The sequence below is a fragment of the Orbicella faveolata genome, unplaced genomic scaffold (genome assembly GCF_042242905.1).
Source record: "Orbicella faveolata isolate gen_17 unplaced genomic scaffold, um_ofav_v1 contig_13, whole genome shotgun sequence".
Lineage (NCBI taxonomy): Eukaryota > Metazoa > Cnidaria > Anthozoa > Scleractinia > Merulinidae > Orbicella > Orbicella faveolata.
Window position 1 is genome coordinate 23672992 of NW_028301540.1, and position 22849 is coordinate 23695840.

General features: G+C 40.6%; 3 protein-coding genes across 3 annotated transcripts; 1 reads left to right on the top strand and 2 right to left on the bottom strand.

The window, feature by feature from the left end:
* Positions 1 to 1766: 1766 nt before the first annotated feature.
* On the bottom strand, positions 1767 to 15239 carry LOC110058596 (uncharacterized). Its single transcript, XM_089285929.1, has 5 exons — positions 14624 to 15239; positions 12646 to 12970; positions 11571 to 12023; positions 3616 to 4110; positions 1767 to 2477 (listed from the first exon to the last, which is right to left on the bottom strand). The coding sequence occupies exons 2-5, from the start codon at positions 12908 to 12910 to the stop codon at positions 2197 to 2199; spliced, it is 1494 nt and encodes a 497-aa protein (XP_089142055.1). The 5' UTR covers positions 12911 to 12970; positions 14624 to 15239; the 3' UTR covers positions 1767 to 2196.
* LOC149115695 (caspase-2-like) lies at positions 4154 to 6654 on the bottom strand. Its single transcript, XM_089285926.1, has 3 exons — positions 6525 to 6654; positions 4712 to 5115; positions 4154 to 4299 (listed from the first exon to the last, which is right to left on the bottom strand). The coding sequence occupies exons 2-3, from the start codon at positions 4974 to 4976 to the stop codon at positions 4271 to 4273; spliced, it is 294 nt and encodes a 97-aa protein (XP_089142052.1). The 5' UTR covers positions 4977 to 5115; positions 6525 to 6654; the 3' UTR covers positions 4154 to 4270.
* Positions 15240 to 15259: 20 nt separating the features above from the next.
* LOC110058586 (uncharacterized) lies at positions 15260 to 22726 on the top strand. Its single transcript, XM_020765238.2, has 5 exons — positions 15260 to 15540; positions 17789 to 18075; positions 18799 to 19569; positions 20087 to 20737; positions 21927 to 22726. The coding sequence occupies exons 2-5, from the start codon at positions 17811 to 17813 to the stop codon at positions 22475 to 22477; spliced, it is 2238 nt and encodes a 745-aa protein (XP_020620897.2). The 5' UTR covers positions 15260 to 15540; positions 17789 to 17810; the 3' UTR covers positions 22478 to 22726.
* Positions 22727 to 22849: the final 123 nt, after the last annotated feature.

Sequence of the window (22849 nt, forward strand, 5' to 3'; positions counted from 1 at the left end):
CGTCAGTTGTTAGGTTATCATGATCAGTAAACGTCTGAAGACTAGTTTACTGTGATACGTGCTTAGACATACACCATCATTTTGCAAAGGATATCATCCAGATTAAAAACAATAACGAACGACTGCATGCATGAACAAAACTTTTAATGGACAACGGGAGAAACCAACTTGATCCACGACTAACAGAGGCTAATCGAGGGGAATTAAATACCTTGTAATATAAAAATATTTCAGCAGAGAGTCTATGAAAGGGGAAAAAAATAACTCAATTGAGTGGAATAGTGAAAAAGGGACGTACAACAATTGTTCAACCCACAACAACAAGGACAATAACAACACCAGCAATTATAACAACAAAAAACTATGACAGCAAAAACATTATCTTTCAGTTACCACCAGGTTTGCAGGCATAAATTGTGACTCTCGTGTCTGGCTGTAAATAGACGGGTACCAAGTTGAAAAAAGATGAATGACAGAAACAGGAACATTCTACGCCGCCATTGGTTCACGATTAGGAGGGACCTGGAGCCAATGAAGCTCCTACCTTATTTGGTCAACGCGTTGGACGTCACGAATGAACAGGAAGTAAAAGTGAAAGCTACGAGAGAGAACAGGATTGACAAACTGTTAGAGATCCTACCCAGGAGAGAGCCTGCAACCTTTGATGACTTTCGTGAAGGCATTGCAGGAAGTCCAGCCATTTTTGTCTGCTCCATTGGATTAAGAATCAGGTATATAATGAAACGATCGTTTTTGCATTGCAGTAAAATCCCTTTTTCCAGAAAATTGCTTTTCAGAGCTTTACTGTATTTTCCAGCTATCTTTTTGTTCAAGTAATTCAAATTGATATCAAAACGGACTTGGTTTCAATGCATCGCTTCCAACGTTTTGCCAAGGCCCCTTTCATGCAAAACAAAGAGTTGATTGATTGAGTGATTGATTTATAATCTCGTTGCTGATGCTTTTCAAGTGCAGATTGAGGCTGAGATAATTTTGATGTGGTGCTGCGTTTTCCCTGTGAACGCAATCAAATGTTGCAAGGGTATCAAAATCAAGGCTAACCTGGCCAAATTTTATGAATGTTACGAGCTGGAGTCATTTTCCGACAAAATTACACCCTTTCAGTCTCAGCCGTGTGTTATTAAATTTACCTAAACACCACGTTCGAGCGTTTAAATCCCATTTGCTGATGACTGTCCCAAAAACAATCACTGATTTTTATTGGTCATTTGCTGACCTGAACAGATAGTGCAACGAACGAATTTCTCTAGCATTGTCGTTGTTCATTTAAAAGTTATGTGACAAAATTATCCAGTATAGAAAACAAAAGATATGACAGGCCTGCACGGACTCCCCTCGTGAATTACGGTTTAGTATAGATGCTTTTCCGTAAGCATTATTTTGTTTGTCCTCCGCCATGTGTTCTTCAGTGTCCGTTGGAGGACAGTAACAAGGTGTTTTGGGGGCTGTGTAATCGACATCCTCGTCACCAGATGTACTTAGCAGTAAATCGATGTCTCTTCACTCGGAATTGAGTAAAGAAACGCAAAATCCGTTCTGGATTCGAATACCCGGATTGTGATTTTCGGATTTTGACTAAGAAACGCCCTCTTAGTTCTCAAACTTGCATCTACCTGTGACTTTGTTTGGCCACGCCATAATATTTAACAGTAGCCCTATTTTGTGAACATTTCTCCCTTGCAATACAGTGTAATCCAACGTGGATGTAGGCAATTTCGGGTAGAAACTGCCAAATTGCCAGCAACTTCCTCAAACACATGGTCGATTATATTGTGAATCAAATGAGAAAATTTAACCATCAAATTAAATCTATTCTACAAGTGCACTGGATCCGAGGTAATAATTATTTCACTGCTAATTCAGTACGCCTTCACTATGAATCACTATATTACTATAAATAAACTGGCTAATCTTGGGATTCTATCTAAACGAAGCAACTGTAGAAAAAAGGAAGGAAAATTAATGATGCTGTGATACGACGAGTGAAACGCATGTTTAAAATGAGGAGGCGAGACAGAACTTTCTTTGAAAATATTCCTCACACAACTAAATTTCATCTAAACTCGACTTTTTCTGGAAAAGAAAGAACCTAAAGAAATTGCCAAGCTTTACAAATCAGGTGAAATCAAAAAGAGAGGAGAGGAGAGGTTCGATTGCACGAGCATGTGCGAGTCACTAAAAGCTATTCCTGCGTGCAGCTTTCACTAGCCTTCTGTTAATGTTTTCTAATTCCCTACTGAAGTTATCAATGTGTTGTTCCAGTTTATTTACATGTGCTCCAAAAGGGTCGCACGCTTTAAGTCTTTCGTTCGCCTCCCTTAACTCTGTGATTTCCGTTTCTCTATGCCTTTTCTCGTTTTCCAAGACTTTTATCTTGAGTTCAAGTTGACGGATTTTGTTTTGTGGGTAGAATTCTTCCTCCAACCTATAGCCGCATCGTGAACATGTTTGGTTTCCTGAATCCAAAAAAATAATCAGTTAGTTTTCATAGCACATGCAAATGCTCAAATGTAATGGTTTCTTTGTCTCCAAGAGCCGCTATAAGAGTTCTTATTCGGAATGTCATCTATACAACACGAGCTAGCTATAAACATCTTAGGTCACTATAAACAGGAATGGGGAGGAGAGATTTTGTAACGATTGAATTCCCGTGATTCCTATGAAAAAAAAAAAAAAACTTTTTTAGCTTCTCAACGAAGAAACCGTTTGGGTACCGTGAGTTTAATAACCCTACCCGCCTGATCGTCAAGCAACTGTAAAAACTGTTTAGCTATTGCAGAGGCAAAGGTTTAAACTGAACAAAACGAATACTCGTACATCGTCATACAAGGGTTAAAAAAAAAATCCAGCGAAGAATGGGCAATGGCCACTGTCAATTTCGACTGACCAACTGACTGGCTGACTGACTGACTGAAAGACTGACAGACTGACATACTGACAGACTGACAGACCGACAGACTGACAGACTGACAGACTGACTCACTGACTGACTGACTGACTAACTGACAGACTGACTGACAGTCTGACAGACTGACAGACTGACTGACTGACTAACTGACAGACTGACTGACTGACTGACTGACTGACAGACTGACTGACTGACTGACTGACAGACAGACTGATTGACAGACAAACAGACTGACTGACAGACTGGCTGACTGACTGACTCGCTGACGGACGGACGGACTGATTGACTGCCAGACTGACAGACAAACAGACCGATTGACTGAGTAACTGACTGACTGACTGATTGACTGAGTAACTGAGTAACTGACTAACTGAATGACTGAATGATTGATGGTGATCATGACTGGCTGACTGAGCGACCTATTTACACCCTGCGAACGACCGACACTCCTTTGTTCTTACCATTTAAGTGAAATAATTAATTCAAGATGTAAATGCCGCATCCTAAACCAACTTAACTTGATAAGTTATATTGCCTTTGAAATCCGTTCTGATCAGGTACACAGGTTTCACATCTTCCCATAAGAGAAACTCCTGAGATTTCGTTAAGCCCTATCGGGACACTTCTGTTGGTTTGGTGATCGCAAATGAATCTCCAAGAAATACACCAGTCAACTGCAAACTTACCTTCAAGCTTAAACTCGTTTAGTCCTTCAGGTGATGTCGCTGTGTCGGGAAATCTAAAGTTCTCTGGTCTTTCCAAACTTTTCTCGCGTTCGAGGGCATTCGGGATTCTATCAAGCACAATGAATTCTTCCTGTAGTGAATAACAACGCGTCCTCTCTTCACAAGCGCTTTCGTTCAATACATTGTCACTGCTTTCTGACAGAGTTTTGATAGGTTCTTTGCGCTCTTCTAATATTTTCTTAACGATACGTATGTCTTCCTTCATTTCGTCGCACATTTTGTTCAAACGTGCCGTGTTCTCTACTAGTTCTTTTTTCTGACTTTTTTCAATTGACAGTTCCTCTTCCAGCCGTTTAATTGTGGTCTCCAACATCTGAAACCTCGACTCCGTGATCTCCTTTTGTTGCTGGTCTTTCGTAACGGCATGAGCTCTCTCTTTTAACCTGGAACTGTTCTTTCTACGGCAGTTGAATTCGGTCTTCATTTCCTCCTTTTCTAGAGGGAAAATACAAATGAAGTTCATCTTTTGCTACACTCGTCTGACTGCTACAGATCACGTGATACAATGGCCCATTACTGTATGTTTGAGACTGCCAACTACACCGGTTTATTTCACGCAAAACGATTGGCCTGCACCGTCATCTCTAATAAAGAGTTATATAGACGTAAGAACCCACGATGAGCCTGGTGGTAAGAAAATTATAAGATAATTATAACGCCATAGTAAATTCGTGGGTACTTGCTACATTTGCTGTTCAAGTGTAATGAACGCTGAGCCGTAATCAATCACGAATTTTGCCAGGTCAAAGTCAAGATTTATACTTCGTACCTTGCGGTCGAATTTTACAAACGAGATATGTTCAGCGAGAAAATAACTGCAAAAGGAATTCTTTGGGCCGGGTACTTATGTATAAGTACGGTTAAACCCCGCCCTGGCTTTGCATTTTAATTATTCATTTTATTTGCGTCACACTTGATGAACTGTAAAGAAACACCAATTCTAATATTTCGTCTTCAGTTTTCTCGATCCAGTGAATTTTTGCCAAACTAGCATTGACGCGTTTTCGCAGTCCAAAACAACAGGTTCTTTTAATACCTGAATACTGAAGCAAAGGAGCAGCTAAGAAAGGTTGGATCTCCTGTAGTCCTTTCACAAAGACGTCAAACGCCTTCGGTCCTTTCTTGGGCAGAATGTTTAAAAGTTTGTCGACCATTTTTCGACGTGTAGCCTCCGCCGTTACTTCCTCTTCATCATCTAGGTTCAACACTGAGAACAATTTAGGTAACATCTTCTTTACTTCCAGGTCACGCCGTAAATTGGGCCGCTGGCGACGTAGGATTTCCCGGTGTTTGTCATCCATCTCGTCTAGATTTGCACCAGTCTTTTTTTTTTTCTGGCCAAACAACAGCGTCACAGCTTTTCTCTATGTATCAATACCGTGGCATAAATGGGATTTTACTAATGCCTGAGAATTGGTCCAAATTATAACTTCGGGATTTCTGCAACATTGAACGATAGCTGAAAATTAGGCTGAAATTTTAATTGGTAGCTGGGAAATTAGCGCTGATAGCTGAGACTCTAAAATCTCTATCTAGGCCTTCTATAAAGTGTGTCCCCGCTGCAACGGAACACAATGAAAAATAAATTTATACATGAATCCCTGAAGAGAGACGAACTTGCACGATCCACCTCTAGCTGTCACCTCTATGAGCCTAGCCTGCGAGCAGGCTCACTTCAGAGCACAAGGGCGCGTGATGTAGCTGGGAGTACGAAATCGAGCAGCCAAGCCGCGAGACGAGAAAATTACTTTCTTGGCGCCTCTTCACCAGACTACTTCCCCGCGCCAGATCGCTTTGCTCTTCGCAGCTCGCGCACGACTCAAAGGTGAGCCTGCTTGCAGGCTATTATGAGCCCTGCATCGGTGTATCTGTAGATCTATTGAGTGCTGTACTACGTACAGTTATGAGTCGGTAGTTTGTTCTATCATATTCGCGTGCGTTCAGCCAAGCGGTCAATGGCAACTAATGTTATAATTTACACGACCGTTTACCCAGTGTCAAACGATCTGACACAGTAGCCATAGCAATAACGTCAAAGCAGTAAACATAGTATCAACTGATAGTCATATGACACCAGTGAATTTCATCACAAAGCAAAAGTGCATTGGATCGAGTCAGCATTTTATGTTTCCACTAAACCATTTTAATCAAAAAGAGGTCGATACAGGCAGTTTTGCCTTCTGTTGTATGTTTTACACCTGTTTTATAACCATACCGATGCTTTATTGGGAATGACTATTAACGACCAAGAAATACCTTGTTATATTTTGAACGGGGGTCACACAATGAAACATAGGAATAAGCACTTAATTCATTAACAACAATCACTTTTAAACTCAAGTTATTTAATTCGTTATTCGTTCTTTTTCTTTTGGCTAGCTATCCATCGTGTTTTAATTTGGCTGCTTGTAAGGCAAACTTGCATTCTTAGTTTTTTTTGTGCGACTTTCGTTCGTGCCCTGTAGAAGTAGGGGTTTCTCCCGACATCTTTGAGTGTAATGTCAGGTGTCTTAGACTTGACGTCCTCTTTCTGCATCACGAAGAACAAGATTCTACGCTACTGACACCGTTAACTTTATCATTAAGCGGTACTTGATAGAAGCTGTGACCGCGCTAAAACTGTCCTTCTGCGAACATTTTAGTCCCTTCTTTAATTTACTCCTGGATACGTCGAGACTTAATTGAAGAAATTGAACTTAGTGAAACATGCATGCATGACAACCTCTCGTTGGGATTCGAGAAAGTAGTTTAGGAGAAGTCGAATTGTTCAGATTTCGAGAGTTTGAATTGCGTTTAGGTAAACTGGTAAGGTCTTAAGATAGTTCTGTAAGCTCCTAAGATTCGCTTACCTTGTCGTACTAATGTTTTACTAGGTCTTGTAGTGATCTTGCACAAGCTTTGGTTCTGGTTAGTTGCTCGCTTTGTGGTTAGTGAGGTAGGGAAAGATGCTGTGATCGTGACCTTGACGGAGGTCTGGTAATGAGGAACAGTGTCGTGACATTGCTAAACAAAAACTAAAAAATGTAGATATTCTCAGATGTACTCCATGTGTCAGTGATATCAGTTTACACTGAGTCTTTTTCAAGGGGCAAATTCTCAGAAATATTTGACTTAACGCTTAAAGAGATAGTCTGACTGTTCCAATTCACGTTTTAAATAATTCATTTTTGACCTCTATTCCTTTCAAGCGACAAATGTTGATATCATTTTCTCAGCTTTTTCACTCGCGCTCCAACTCCATCGAAGTATTGGTCTGTGCATATATGTCTCAGTTCAGCAACTTGCGCGCATTACCATGATATCATCTAAATCACACACGAAGTGCATCGATTGTTTTGTAAAAAGACCGCATTACGTAACCCTGTAATTATACACTAGTCTGCGAGCACGCTCCCATTGAAGCACAAACGCGCGCGGCGTAGCCGCGAGCGCGAAATCGACAGACGAGAAAGTGAGTCACCAGACTCCTTCCCGCCGGATCGCTTTGCTCTTCGCCGCTCGCGCGTGTGCGCGTGACTCAAAGGTGAACCTGCTCGCAGGCTAATTATACTCCAGAAGTAAGGTCAGAATGTCTTGAAAATACTTTTCAAAGAATGGTGAATTGTCTTCCAAAACTGCCTTGCTCTGATGTGTTTTAACGCTGTTATTACATCATCTGAAAGCAGTTTCTTTGCAGATAGTTTACCATCCAAAATATAAATTCATTTGCCATTGACGATATTTACACGAATCATTTTGACCAATGGAAGAATTCACTCTGCAATTCTTTCTTGGAGTCTTAAAGTAAGTTGAAAATTGTCCCATCTCATGTATAAATTGTTTGAGGTTTCTTTTAAATCTGTTGTCGAAGTTGACTACCTTGATCCTTTGCATCTGATAGTCAGCCTTGCGTTTGATCATCTGTTTGGCAACAAGCACTTTTCACGGCTACTCAACAACCGCGCTTTTTTTTATTCGGGGCCAATTCACACCACTCAAATATTTAATTACATCACGACGAGTTTTAACAACCTTGTTTACACCTAACAACGTTAGACAATATACAATTACTCTTGTCAGCGGAAAATATCTGACCAATATTCGTAACGGTAAACATTGCATTTTTATGAGCAGCATGCTTCGATTCACATGTAGCGGTAACGCAATTGGCAGGCAGAACGTTATTTTGTATTCATAGGTGTACGAGCTGGGGGGGGGGGGGGCGAGGGGAACTGCAGCCCCCCAGCTACGAAAAATGACGTAATTTCTCGGGGAAAACGGTCATGATTCGGGCAACGACACTTGAGAGAAAACATTACAAAAAATGCTGCTGAGACTGTTGACGTGATTTTCAAAACTCGCTCAAAAAAAGTTTCTACTTTTTATGAAGCTCTGTGTGATTAGACGCCCGACCGGGTGTTTGTAGGCCGTTAAGTGGTTTCTTCAGTGGGTTGGTATCCGAAGCAGCACCGTGTGCGTACCGTATAAAGTCTAGCATTTGTATCTGCTGCTGATCTTAAATATCGTTGGTGCACCAAAAACGCCACGGTAGTCAGTCGGGACAGCGTTTTCGGCCTTTCCTTTTAGATTTTAAGGCTTGTAAGCTACTTTCTCTGACATTTGTCTTACGAAAAAGGACTTGGACTGAAATGTTATGAGGGACCTGAGGTTTTCTCTTAGCTGCAAGTTGGCTAAATGTGTATCGTGGAAATCCTCAATAAGGATATTATTTCCTTTCCCAATTTTCTATCAGCAAAACAAGGACACGAATCAAAGCGAACGAAAACCAAGACTTTTTCTTGTGGTGGCTCTGAAAGGGCCGTTTGAAATGTCTTAACAATGGGGTGTTTTAATTTATTTTTTGAATTTTTCTTTGGAGGTGTTCCTCTAGTAAGTCTTTCTTGTCAACCATCTTATTTACGCGGCTACTGAATTCATAGAAGGCTTGCAGTGTACGCTGCAAGTCTGCTGTGGCCAAGACGACTTCTAGCAATGCCTCATGTTGTTCCTTGAACGTCTCGAGTATGTCGAGACGTTTGTCTGGAATATCACGGATTGCTTCTGTAACACGTCCAAACGGTCCATCTTCAAACACAAATGTCACTGTTGCTGATCAGCCGATCGCTGAGCGAACGCCATGAAAAGAAGCACTTTTCCTTTTAATAATTAAGTTTTAGATTTTACTAGATTTAGACTGTTGATAGAGGTTATTGAGTATGCAAGCACAGGCGACCCAAGCGCGAGATGAGAGGAATTAAATAATTAATGTAAATGGTATGTACGCGAACGTGACTCTTGCCTTCAAGCGGTGTTGTGTTACAAAGATGCGATTTACAAGGGCTTGTAAGGGAACTTTACGGGTTTGCTTTAAATGCCTAAAATTGAATGTTCTGTGAACAAAACTGACTTACCTTCTTTTCTGTCGTATTCTTTGTTGTTTCACGGTCTTTGAGGCCGTTTTAAAACGTTTTCAGCGAGTTTTCAGCGTTTTCAGCGAGTTAGCACTGATGTTGGTGTCCCACTCTTGGTGTCCCACTCTTGGTGGGACACCGCCAGCGGCGCTAACTCGCTGAAAACGCTTCAAAACGGTCTCAAACAGCGTGAAACAACAAAGAATACGACAGAAAAGCAAGGTAAGTCAGTTCTATTCACAGAACATTCAATTTTAGGTATAGATAGGAGTTTAAATAAGAGAAGGATGTCCCCTGCACAAACAATAACAACTGAATGAACGGCAGAGAAATGAGTAGACAAACGAATGCAAAGCAAACAAACACCCAAACACAAGCTAGGCAACCGAACAAACAGATGGTCGAAAGTGCAGGCAGACGCGCGCTACCCAAGTAGCAAAAGCAGTTTAAGCAGCAATTTGAGCGGAAGCCTGGAAACTAGTGTAACGCTGTGTTCGCGCCAGCAATTACAATCTAAACAATATATCAGTCCGTAAATAGATTTCAAAACATACCGTATTGATATTGTTCAATTATAATCGGCGGTCTACAATTTTCACAGCGAAGACGCCGGCGTCTCTTTTCGAATCCTTAATTCCCAAAGAAAGTAATATTAATTGATCATTATTAATCATGAAAATCCGGATTTAAGTTTGCTCTACTGATTCCACTCGGGGAATTGGTTCTTCGAGTTTAAAATCTATTTTCGGAATTAAGTAAAGAAACGCAAAATCCGTTTTGGATTCGAATACCCGGATTGCAATTTTCGGATTTTCCCTAAGAAACTCCCCCTTAGTTCTCAACTTACATCTACCTGTGACTTTGTTTGGCCACGCCATAATACTTATATACTAAACATTTCTCCTTTGCATTACACTGTAATCCAACGTGGATGTGAGGCAATTTCGGGTAGAAACTGCCAAATTGCCAGCAATTTCCTCAAACACATGGTCGATTATATTGTGAATCAAATGAGAAAATTTAACCATAAAATTAAATCTATTCTACAAGTGCACTAGATCCGAGGTAATAATTGATTCACTGCATACTTCAGTATGCCTTCACTATAAATCACTATTACTATAAATAAACTGGATAATCTTAGGATTTCATCTAAACGAAACAACTGTAGAAAAAGGAAGGAAAATTAGTGATAGGGTGATACGACGAATGAAACGCGTGTTTAAGATGAGGAGGCGAGACAGAACTTTCTTTGAAATTATTCCTCACACAACTGAATTTCATCTAAACTCGACTTTTTCTGGAAAAGAAAGAACCTAAAGAAATTGCCAAGCTTTACAAATCAGGTGAAATCAAAAAGAGAGGAGAGGAGAGGTTCGATTGCACGAGCATGTGCGAGTCACTAAAAGCTATTCCTGCGTGCAGCTTTCACTAGCCTTCTGTTAATGTCTTCTAATTCCCTACTGAAGTTATCAATGTGTTGTTCCAGTTTATTTACATGTGCTCCAAAAGGGTTGCACGCTTTAAGTCTTTCGTTCGCCTCCCTTAACTCTGTGATTTCCGTTTCTCTATGCCTTTTCTCGTTTTCCAAGACTTTTATCTTGAGTTCAAGTTGACGGATTTTGTTTTGTGGGTAGAATTCTTCCTTCAACCTATGGCCGCATCGTGAACACGTTTGGTTTCCTGGATCGCAAAAAGTGATCAGTTAGTTTTTCATAGCACATGCAAATGCTCAAATGTAATGGTTTCTTTGTCCCTAAGAGCTGCTATAAGAGTTCTTATATGGAATGTCATCTATACAACACGAGCTACCTATAAACATCTTAGGTCACTCCAAGCAGGAATGGGGAGGAGAGGTTTTGTAACGACTGAATTCCCATGATTCCTAAAAAAAAAAAACCTTTTTAGCTTCTCCACGAAGAAACTGTGTAGGTACTGTGAGTTTAATAACCCTACCCGCCTGATCGTCAAGCAACTGCCAAAACTGTTTAGCTATTACAGAGGCAAAGGTTCAAACTGAACAAAACGAATACTCGTACATCGTCATACAAGAGTTAAAAAAAAATATCCAGCGATGAATGGGCAATGGCCAATGTCAATTTCGACTGGCCGACCGACTGACTGACTGACTGATGACAGACCGACAGACCGACAGACCGACAGACGGACTGACTGACAAACTGACTGACAGACTGAGAGACGGACAGACTGACAAACTGATTGACTGTCTGACTGACTGACTGATGACAGACCGACAGACCGACAGACGGACCGACAAGATGTAAATACCGGCATCCTAAACCAACTTAACTTGAAAAGTTTTATTGCCTTTGAAACCAGTTCTGATCAGGTACACAGTTTTTACATCTTCCCATCTTCCCATCTTCCCATCTTCCCATCTTCCCAGAGCAACCCCCTGAGATTTCGTTAGAGCCTATCGGGACACTTCTGTTGGTTTGGTGATCGCAAATAAAGCTCCAAGATATACATCAACTGCAAACTTACCTTCAAGCTTAAACTCGTTTAGTCCTTCAGGTGATGTCGCTGTGTCGGGAAAACTGAAGTTCTCTGGTCTTTCCAAACTTTTCTCGCGCTCGAGGGCATTCGGGATTCTATCAACCACAGTGAATTCTTCCTGTAGTGAATAGTCACTGCTATCTGACAGAATTTCGACGGGTTCTTTGCGCTCTTCTAATATTTTCTTAACGATACGTATGTCTTCCTTCATTTCGTCGCACATTTTGTTCAAGCGTGCTGTGTTCTCTACCAGTTCTTTTTTGTGACTTTTTTCAATTGACAGTTCCTCTTCCAGCCGTTTAATTGTGGTCTCCAACATCTGAAACCTCGACTCCGTGATTTCCTTTTCTTGCTGGTCTTTCGTAACGGCATGAGCTCTCTCTTTTAACCTGGAACTGTGCTTTCTGCAGCAGTGGAATTCGGTCTTCATTTCCTCCTTTTCTAGAGGAAGAAAAACAAATGAGATTGTTTATTTACTTAGTTAGTTATTTTTTTACACTCATCTTACTGCTACAGATCATGTGATACAATCGCCTATTACTGTATGTTTGAGTCTGCCAATTACACCGATTTATCTCACGCAAAACGATTGGCCTGCACCGTCATCTCTAGTAAAGAGTTATATATACCTAAGAACCCAAGAAGAGCGTGGTGGTAAGAAAATTATAACGCCATAGTAATAAGAATTTATGGTAGATCAACTCGTTGGTACTTGCTACATTTGTTGTTCAAGTGTAATGAACGCTGAACCGTAATCAATCACGAATTTTGCCAGGTCAAAGTCAAGATTTTATACTACCTCGCGGTCGAATTTTACAAACAAAATATGTTCAGTAAGAAAATAACTGCAGAAGGAATTCTTAGGACCGAGTACTTGTGTAGTACCGTTGAACCCCGCCCTGACTTTACATTTGAATTATTCATTTTATTTGCGTCACATTTGATGAACTGTAAAGGAACACCAATTCTAATGTTACGTCCTTTTATTTCTCAATCCAGTAAATTTTGGCCAACACAGCCTTGAAATGTTTTCGCAGTCCAAAACAACATGCTTTTTTAATACCTGAATACCGAAGCAAAGGAGCAGCTAAGCAAGGCTGGTTCTCCTGTAGTCCTTTCACAAAGACGTCAAACGCCTTCGGTCCTTTCTTGGGTAGAATGCTCAAAAGTTTGTCGACCATTTTTCGACGTGTAGCCTCTGCCTTTACTTCCTCTTCATCATCTGAGTCTAACACTGAGAACAATTTAGGTAACAGCTTCATTACTTCCAGGTCACGGCGTAAATTGGGACGCTGGCGACGTAAGATTTCCCGGTGTTTGTCATCCATCTCGCCTAAATTTGTACCAGTCTTTTTTTTCTGGCCAAACAACAGCGTCACAGCTTTTCTCTACAAACATTTTGTTGTTAAAGAAACTATGTATCAGTACCGTGGCATAAATGGGATTTTACTAACGCCTGAGAATTGGTCCAAATTATAACTTCGGGGTTTCTGCAACATTGAACGATAGCTGAAAATTACGCTGAAATTTTAATTGGTAGGTGGGAAATTAGCGCTGATAGCTGAGATCCTCTAATATCTCTATCTAGGCCTTCTATAAAGTGTGTCCCCGCTGCAACGGAACACAATGAAAAATAAATTTATACATGAATCCCTAAAGAGAGACGAACTTGCACGATCCACCTCTAGCTAACCAGTGTTCTACAGCTGGTAGACAAGTGACAAACTACTAGGCCATTTACTACACTCTACTTTGGCAATTAAGTCCTGCATGCTCGCTGCACCAGTTTCAATAGGACACAATTCCTTCATAAAATTACTTTTACGAATTCTCCCCTCAGTGAAATTATGAGCCTAGCCTGCGAGCAGGCTCACGTCGGAGCACAAGGGCATGCAACTTAGCCGCGAACGCGAAATCGAGCGGCAAGCCGGGAGACGAGAAAGTCACTTTCTTGGCGCCTATTCACCAGACTCCTTCCCGCCAGATCGCTTTGCTCTTCGCCGCTCGCGCGCGACTCAAAGGTGAACCTGCTCGCAGGCTATTATGAGCCCTGCATCGGTGTATCTGTAGATCTATTGAGTGCTATACTTAGCTATGAGTCGGTAGTTTGTCCTGTCATATTCGCGTGAGTTCAGCCAAGCCGTCAACTGCAACCGATGTTATAATTTAGACGACCGTTTACCTAGTGTCAAACGATTTGACACAGTAACCATAGCAGTAACGTCAAAACAGTAAAGATAGTATCAATTGATGATCATATGACACCAGTGAAATTCATCACAAGGCAAAAGTGCATTGGATCGAGTCAGCATTTTATGTTTCCACTAAACAATTTGTGGTTAAAAAGAGGTCGATACAGGCAGATTTGCCTGCTGCTGTATGTTTTACACTATTTTATAGCCATTCTGATGTTTTATTGGGAATGACAATTAATATGATTAGTAATCGAGAAATACCTTGTTAAATTTTGAACGAGGGTCAGACAGTAAAGCGTAGGAATATGCACTTCATGAAGAACAGTCGCTTTGAAGTTATTTAATTCGTTATTCGTTCTTTTTGCTATAGCTGACTATTCAACGTCTCTTTATTTGTAAGCTTGGAAACCAAACATCCGTTCTTGATGTTTTTGTCCGTGCCCTGTCGAACTAGGGGTTTATCCCGACATCTTTGAGTGTAATCAAGTGTCTAAGACTTAAATTTCCTCTTTCTACATCACGATCAAGATTCTACGCTACTGATACCGTTAACTTTATCGTTAAGTGGTACCCGCCATGTACCTTGATAGAAGCGGTGACTAAGACTGTCCTTCCACGAACATTTTTTCCCTACTTCGATTTTGTCTTGGAAACGTTCATACTCGAGAAAATAAAAATGACCCGCGCGAGGCACCTCTAGTAAGACATGCATGACAACCCCTCGTCAGGATTCGAGAAAGCAGTTTAGGAGAAGAGCGCATTGCTCAGATTTCGGGAGTCTGAAGTTCGTTTAGATGAAGTGGTAAGGTATTAAGATAGTTCTTCTAGCTGCTAAGATTTGCTTACCTTGTCTAGCTAACTTTTTAGGGTCTTGCAGTGATCTTGCATAAGAGCTCATAAGCTTTTGTTCGGGTCTAATAGGTGCTCGCTCTGTGGTTAGCGAGGTAGGAAAAAATGTTAGGAATGACTAAGAACTTGAAGGAGATCTGGTGATGAGGAACAGTATCGTGTTCAGTATTGAACAAAAAGAAAAATATATATTTCAGATTTCAAGTGCACTTGATGTGTTAGTGGTATCACTTTCCACAACGAATCTTTGTCGAGGGGGCAAATTCTCAGAGGTGTTTGGCTTTGCGCATACGTAAAGAGGTAGTCTGACTGTTCCAATCTCACATACATAATTCACTTTTAAATAATTCATATTTGACTTCTATCTCTTTCAAGGAACAAAGGCTGATATCACTTTATTCCTGTTTTCTTCAAAACGCTTAGGGTGTTTTTTTTTTTTTTTTTTTTTTTTTTTCCCGTTTTTTCACTCAAGCGCCCACTCGATCGACGTATATTATTCGACAATTTGCTCAGGAACCATTATCATGACAACAGCTTAATTACACACGAAAAGCATTTGATTGGCTTGTAAATAGACCGCATTACGTCACCTGGTAATTATACGCTATAGGTAAGGTTATAATGTCTTGAAAACACTTTTCAAAGAATGGTGAATTGTCTTCCAAAACTACATTGCTCTGATGTGTTTTAGCGCTATTATTACATCATCTCAGGGCAGTTTCTTTGCAAATAGTTTACCATCCAAGATATAAATTCATTTGCAGACGTCTGTTGGGAAACAAAGCTGGTTTCAAGGCCCATCTTCGTCCTCGTTTAGAACCGACTGTCCACTTGAGGTCAAGCCGTGGATATTATCACGAATCATTTTCACCAGATGAGGAATCCACTCTTCGATTCTTTGTTGGAGCCTTAAAGTAAGTTGAAATTGTCTCATCTTTTGTATAGATTGTTTGAGGTTTCTTTAAAATCTGTTGTCGAAGTTGACTAGCTTGATCCTTTGCGTCTGGGAGTCAGTCTTGCGTGATCATCCGTTTGGCAACAAGCACTTTTTACGGCTACTCAACAACTGCGCTTTTTTTTATTCGGACCGGGCCAATTCACGCCACTCAAATATTTAATCACATCACGGCGAGTTTTGACAACCTTGTTTGCACCTAACAAAGTTATACAATATGCAATTACTCTTGTCAGCGGGAAATATTTGACCACTATTCGTAATAGTAAACATTGCATTTTTATGAGCAGCACGCTTCATTTCACAGTGGTAACGCACTAGGCAAGCAGTAAACGTTATTGCTAGTAAACAACACTTTAGAAACGACTAAATTTGCAGTTTCTGACCATTTGATTGGTGCCTCTATCGAAGAATAAATACTATTTATCAGTCAGGGCGATGAGAGAGCATAACTCTGTGTAAAATCAAGTTATTTATAACAAGATTAAGTTAACAGAACTTTAAGCGATTTCATAGTTTGGCTTGATCGACTTACAGATGAAGTTAAATTCATCAAAAGTTGCTGAGTCTTCAAATAATCAAAGGCGGGCATTAAAGATTTGAAAAAAGTGTTCATTTCGCTGAGGTTTGCAATCTTTTTCTAAAGACTGAGAATAAAAAAGGCCATTGAACAGACTTTCAGCCGAGCGGTGAAAGAAAACCATTCTTGTGCAAATTTTATTGTCCTGTTTTTAGTATGTCTTTGCTCTCTTCACCGACTGTACGAGAACTTTGTCTAAGTGAAATGATCGAAATAAACTGGTTTTTTATAGGTCAAGATTACTTGTTATGATAATCAAGGGAAAGCCCCTACTGAAAATTTATATGTCTTTGAGTTACCGAAGCACACCTGAAATGAATTTTATTCATGTTTCTTGGCCGCCATGACTGCAAATTGGACACGGAGGTCAATAATATAGTTTTTAATACGGAAGTTGCCGAATACATTTGCGGTGATAAAAAGAGGAAACATTTATGTCATATTACCAGCACAAACATCCGGTTGGAAACAATTTGTCTGTCAGGTCCTGAGATCAGGAATTGAAAAGAACAAGGTGTTATTATTATTTTTTCGTTATTTCTACCTCAATTTGCTGTTCAGGAAAATTAAAAACCTAATTGTGAGTTTGAACAATGTATCTTTCATTCTAGTGCTGTCTGGAGAGAATAGCAAATTAAAAGCGATTTCCTTTTTGGTTTCTCGTTTGCAGAATGTCAAACAATAGAGAGAAGACGTTTACTCTGACATAGAAAATTAAAAGTCTTACAAAGTCGACACTCTTATAACTGGCAAAGCGCACAAGATCGTTGATCTTCTTTTAAGCCAACCGAGCAGGAACTTTGCCTGCTTCAAAAGTATAGAAATAATCTTTCGTGTCGCTCAAGCTTTGGTCCCTCACCATACTAACTCTAGCTCGATCAGTGTTAAGTTTTGTCAGCGTCGTTGTTTTTACGAGGGGGTAACAGAACATTTTTGGTGCAAAATAAACACAAACATGAACAAACAAACAAATTTGCGGAATAAAAAGGATAAAAATTAAAGGATTGCAAAAATAGAAAGAAGTTGAGAAAGCTCGATTAACAAAACACCGGAAACGGACTTTGAGAAAGTCTACGTTGCAGACTAAACTTTCATCCAGCTTTTTCAAAGTCCCGCGGTATGCCTGATTAAACAAATTAAGGCCACAAAATTAAGTTTGAAGACTAGTTCGCGCTTGGACATATACCATTATTATGTTTCTATGTTTCTCCCTACCTGGAGTGTTTACAAGGGAAAAAGGTAACCCGCCTGCCAGGGTAATCCTACCACGCGGATAGGGTAACCCGCCTACCCGGGTATCCCTGGCTGCCTAGTAAACCCGACGAAGAAAAAAAGAGGAAATGTGTGAGTGCTCGGGTAACCTGCTTGCTAAGGTAACCCTCTCTCCTTGTAAACAGGCCCTAAAAGGTCTAATAGAGACTAATCGAGGGGAGTGAAGCGCCGTTTTATGGTGAAAATGTTTAAGTAGAAAACCGGCCTAGCACTGAAAGGTAATGTGGGATGTAATAAAAAAGGAACGTGCAACAATTGTTTAACCGACAGCAACAATAATAACAATAACTACAAAACCATATATATGTTTCAATTATTTGGAGGCTTTGTGACTCTTTTCTTTGGCCGTAAATAGACTGGTACTGAATTGAAACAAGATGAATGACAGGCACAGGGATATCCTTCGCCGCCATTGGTCGACGCTTAGGAGGGACCTGGAACCGATGAAGCTTCTACCTCATTTGGTCAACGTGTTGGACGTCACGGATGAACAGGAAGTAAAGGTGAAAGCTACGAGAGAGGACAGGATTGACAAACTGTTAGACATCCTACCGAGGAGAGGGCCTACAGCCTTTGATGACTTCGTGAAGGCATTGCAGGAGGTTCAGCCATTTTTGGCTGCTCCATTGGTTCAAGAATCAGGTATACAATGGTACAATAGTCTTGGGATAGTAAAATCCGTTTTTCCAGTAAATCGATTTGTAGAGCTCTATAGTTTTTTTCAGCTATCTTCTCGTTAACGTCATTCAACCTGAGATCAACATGGACACGTCACAAACGATTGTTTGAATTGATCTTCTATCGAGAGCGTTGTATACTTTTAACGCATGCTACACGATCTCGCTGCTAATGCGTGTCAAGTACAGAGTGAGGCCGAATTTTGATGCAGTGCTACCTTTTCCCTGTGAAGTGCGATCAAATATTTTGAGGGGCGTCAAAATCAAGGTTAACCCAAAATTGCATCCCTTTCAATGTCAGCCGAGAGTTACTAAATTTGCATAGATTTCAAACAACGTTCGCACGTGCAGGTGATTGGTCAGGGAAAAATTCACTGATTTCTATTGGTCTTTTGCACGTGAACAGATAATACAACGAACGAGTTTCTCTAGCATTGCTGTTGTCCATTTAAAAATCACTTGATGAAATCATCCAGTATAAATTAGATGGCTATGCACGTGAATGGTCTTGACCAATCACGTGACCCAAACTGTTACTCACTAACAAGCTTGTAGCTTGATGTGTCTCGGCCAGAATGAAAATAAAAGCGATGTAAAATTGACAGGTAGATATTAGAAAAAATAATCATCCTCTTTGTAAATCTATAGTGGATAAGCGGTGAAACTTTTTTGATTACTTCTCTTTAAGAAATGGAAGAGATTAAGACGGAACTAAATCGTGCTCGAACACACAGTGCAAGGCTTGGAGAGGAAGTTGATCTTATGAGAACAAGTTTAGAAAAAGAGCAACAGAAACACAAAAAGACGCGTAAAGAACTTGAAGAACTAAAAAGCCTCCATGAAACTCTAATGGCAAAGGGCGAGGAAGACAAGCAAAATATGCAGCTGAGGGTTGAAGAGCTAGAAACCATGATCAACCGACTGGAGGAGGAACTGTCAACCGAACGAAGCGACAAACTTGTCTTCACAGAGGAAACAGCACGGTTGAGAAAAATGTGCGATCAAATGGACGAGAAGTTACGTAGCTTTGAGGAAAGTTACGAAAAGGTCTCTCAAGAGAACAAAGAACTCGTGACAAAGTTGTCAAACTACAGAAACAATGTTTTGAACGAAAGAGTTAACCGTGATGTGGTGGGCTTCATTTCACGACATGGGGAACACGAAATGGTTGAAAAAATCCCGAATGTACTGTCTACTGATATTCCTTTTATCAAGGATGAGGATTTGGAGATAAAACCTCGGATACAAAAGAGCAGTGACTCCTTTTCAGCTGAACTGTTGGATGAAACTAGGAAAGATTTGGCGAGAGTAACGAAAGAACACGAGGAATTGAAAGAAAAGTACGAGCACTTAGAGAGACAGCTCGAGGACACTCTGGCGAGTTTGGAAAGACAACGAAGCGCCAGTTTGCATGATAGAGCGACATCACCAGGAGAACCAATACACTTGGAGTTTGAAGGTAAGCGACAAACGAACATGTGTGTTTAAGGGTGTTGTTGGGAAGTGGGAGTTAGGGAAGGAGATTAACGACTCGAAAGTCAAGTCCTAAAAGAGAGCGCCACATGTTTGGGGGCATAGAACAGTGAAAAACAACAAATTTACATGCATTTTAACGGGAAATGTGAGGCTCCACTTTGCAGCGCTCGAAGTTACCTCGCTTCTAAAACTTTTAGCTGTTTTTTTTTGGACGGCCAGGACCACTCTTCCTCATACTCTATCATCTCATGGGATCTCCGGTTCAGTCAGAGCGCCCCTGTTTTGATGACAAGGAAAAGGACGTGATAGCCCCAAAATTGTTTCAGGCCTTTGTACTTTTTGGTCGGGAGCAAGAAAATTATAGCTTCCTCGTTCCCTTTTGACCGAGTACCTCTAAATCGATCAACCTCTGGCATATGCTGGCGCAGATGCCCTGAGAGTCCATGAGAAATTCAAGTTTTCTGGATTTTACCTAATGATTTGCTTTTTGTTTTTTTTAGAAAATCAAGGGTGTCCGCGATGTGAAGCACTGGAAGAAGAGAATAACTTGTTAACAACGGAGAAAGATTTCTACAAAGGAGAGAAAGAGAAATTCGAGGACGAAGTTTCCAAGTTAAACAAAGAAATAAAAGAGCTCAGATCGGACCAATTAAGAGAGGAAAAAAACCTTCAAAAGGAAATACAAAGTATGCGAGAAGAACACGAAAACTTGTCACGAGATTTTGAAAAGGAGTTGCAAAAGATGTTGCGTGACGTGAATGGACAACGAGAGTCGGAAATGAAAACGTTACACGGGCAAAACGACGAATTGAACGATCAGATTAATAAACTGAAGTCGGAAATCCAAAAGATAATGGCGCAATTAAAGAAAGAAAAATCACAACAGGAGAAAATTCAAGAAGATTTTGCTAAGGTGAAAAAAAATTTAGCACGGGAAAAGAAGAAATTGAAGGAGACGAAGGAGGAACTAGAGACTGAGGTTAAAGCTAAGACAGACGCTTTGAAAGAACTGGATAAGCTAAAGAATGAACTTTGTAGCCAAGAGCACAAAAAATGCGAAGACATGGAGAGACTTCGCAAGGACTTCGCGGAGCGTTGCAAGTGCGACTTGTTGAGAGAAGAAATCCAACGACTGAGGAGCATGACAGGACGTAAGTTTCATACTGTATATGAGTTATTATTGACTGAACAAGAGGTTAACAACATGGCTGGAAATTTAGGGACTGGATGGGGTTGATAGAATCTCAGTTACAAGATGATATTTCAGTCAATTTTTAGTCTCAGATATGTACAAAGCGCGTCGTTTCTCAGCTGACGGTTAAAATCTTGACAAAATTGTCAGTTGTCATTTAGACCACACCTACATCCTTGACATTGGTCTCGACCCCCTTCTTCCAATAGCAGAGTTGCACGTTGTCGTCCTTTGACTACAACTAGCAGAATTCCTTTCGTTTTTTTCTTTATTATTTGAATTTTGAATTCCCAGTAGGATTCAAATAGCAATTGCCTTGATTAGTATAGGAAACAGAAAAAGTGAAGGATTGTGGTAGTTGTAGTCAAATGTCGCCATCATGCAAATCGCGTATTTATGGATCGAGACACAGTCGATATCCTTAAACACAATGAAAGAACGAGGCCAATATACAGCCATCTTGACCGAACAAGCTTTGTCAATAACGCTGTACTATTTGGTACACATACAGAACACCATTGTCTTGATGGATAGATCAGCTAATCCCGAGCGGGCAACAATGCCGTAAAATATCTCTCGAGTAGCCAATCACACCGCAGGATTTAGTTCATCCCGCTCGCTGAGTTCTAATCACGCAAAGAACGAACAAGAAATTGTAAATAATGCACAAGGAGACGGAGAGCACACGGGTCACGCGCGTGGACTCGAAAAGATCAGGAATCACACGCGTGGAAAAACGCTTTTTATTAGGCGATTCAGTAGAAGGTATCACCGCTTGCGTTTTTAAATGATTTGAGAGTTGACAGTCCTTAGAGATTCCTGGGATATTTAACCTCCCTGATAGGCCTTTCCTGAGTTACCTTGCGCCTCTTTTCCAGAACGAGTCTTCGTGCAAAACTTTTCATAAGAAAACCAGTTTGATTTGCATGAAAATGAATCTGTGGGCGGAGTACATCTCCATGTGAATGGCTCGCGCGAAGACTAGTTTTGACGCAGAGGCAAAAGGCAATTCGGAAATGGCCTACTGAAAATAAGTTCAGGAAAGGAAAAGCAAGGGATTTTGACAAAATATGCCCTAGGGTTATTCCGTTTGCGGGGTAAAATTCAAACCATTGAATTGACATGATTTATTTCTTCAATTGACACAGGTGTTTTAAACTACAGAAAGGACTTCGACAGACACGGTGTCATCTATGCCCTGGGAACAAATTTCGGTACCACCCTCTGGGTAAATCCCGGTAGTAACAGTGCCTCTCCGACAAGGATAATTGCCACGCGATCCTCTGACGAGCAAGGCGTGGCCAATGACCTGCTTGACAATCGCAGAGGCGGCACTTTAAGTGGCACAAAGGACGAAGATAGATCGTGGTGGTGTGTAGATTTGAGCGAAAAGTACGCCTTGTTTTTAACCCATTACACTTTACGACATGGACGGGACAACGGCATGTCAATTATTCGTAACTGGCGCCTCGAAGGGTCGCTTGATGGCCGCAGTTGGAAACTTCTGAAAAAGCACGAGAATGATCGCGGGCTTAAAGAACCTTTCCCATATTACACCGCGACCTGGTCAGTCGATGGGGACCTGGGAGCGTTTCGGTATTTTAGGATTTTTCAGACGGGAAAGAATTCATCTGGACGATTCAGTATCTTTCTGTCTGGTATTGAACTTTACGGAGTGCTCATTGAACTAAGCAGTTGACCTGTGTTAGCTTCCCTTTACTCCATTCTCTGTTTCTCTCATAATAAACGAGGTGCTCAGTCACAATAACTTTAGTGATTCTTAAGTGTTAGCTTAAATTATTAACTGCAAACTTAAAAAAGGCCAAAATAGTAATCAATTGTAGGTTAAATCACAGCTACATAGCCAACAAGCATGATTTTGTTGACATTTTGCTATTTTTTTTTACCGTTGGACTGATAGAATAAAAGTTTTCACCTATCTTGCCCAGATTTTGATGGGTCGTTATAACCACTCTTTATCACTTGATGCTACAATCATGATTTCAAAAAACTGCCCAATCGTTGGTGAACACGTTGTTATCATTTTCGTGACACAATAGGTTACCATAGC

Bases quoted from the DNA above. Each gene is read 5' to 3' on its own strand.
- LOC110058596 (XM_089285929.1), bottom strand. From the start codon at position 12,910: ATGGATGACAAACACCGGGAAATCTTACGTCGCCAGCGTCCCAATTTA. The intron at 12,024-12,645 runs GTATTAAAAAAG...TTCTTCCTCTAG, and splicing joins TCCTTTGCTTCGGTATTCAG to AAAAGGAGGAAATGAAGACC. The intron at 2,478-3,615 runs GTAAGTTTGCAG...TTTTGGATTCAG, and splicing joins AAACGAGTTTAAGCTTGAAG to GAAACCAAACATGTTCACGA.
- LOC110058586 (XM_020765238.2), top strand. From the start codon at position 17,811: ATGAATGACAGGCACAGGGATATCCTTCGCCGCCATTGGTCGACGCTT. The intron at 19,570-20,086 runs GTAAGCGACAAA...TGTTTTTTTTAG, and splicing joins AATACACTTGGAGTTTGAAG to AAAATCAAGGGTGTCCGCGA. The intron at 20,738-21,926 runs GTAAGTTTCATA...CAATTGACACAG, and splicing joins ACTGAGGAGCATGACAGGAC to GTGTTTTAAACTACAGAAAG.
- LOC149115695 (XM_089285926.1), bottom strand. From the start codon at position 4,976: ATGGATGACAAACACCGGGAAATCCTACGTCGCCAGCGGCCCAATTTA. The intron at 4,300-4,711 runs GTATTAAAAGAA...TCTTACCACCAG, and splicing joins TCCTTTGCTTCAGTATTCAG to GCTCATCGTGGGTTCTTACG.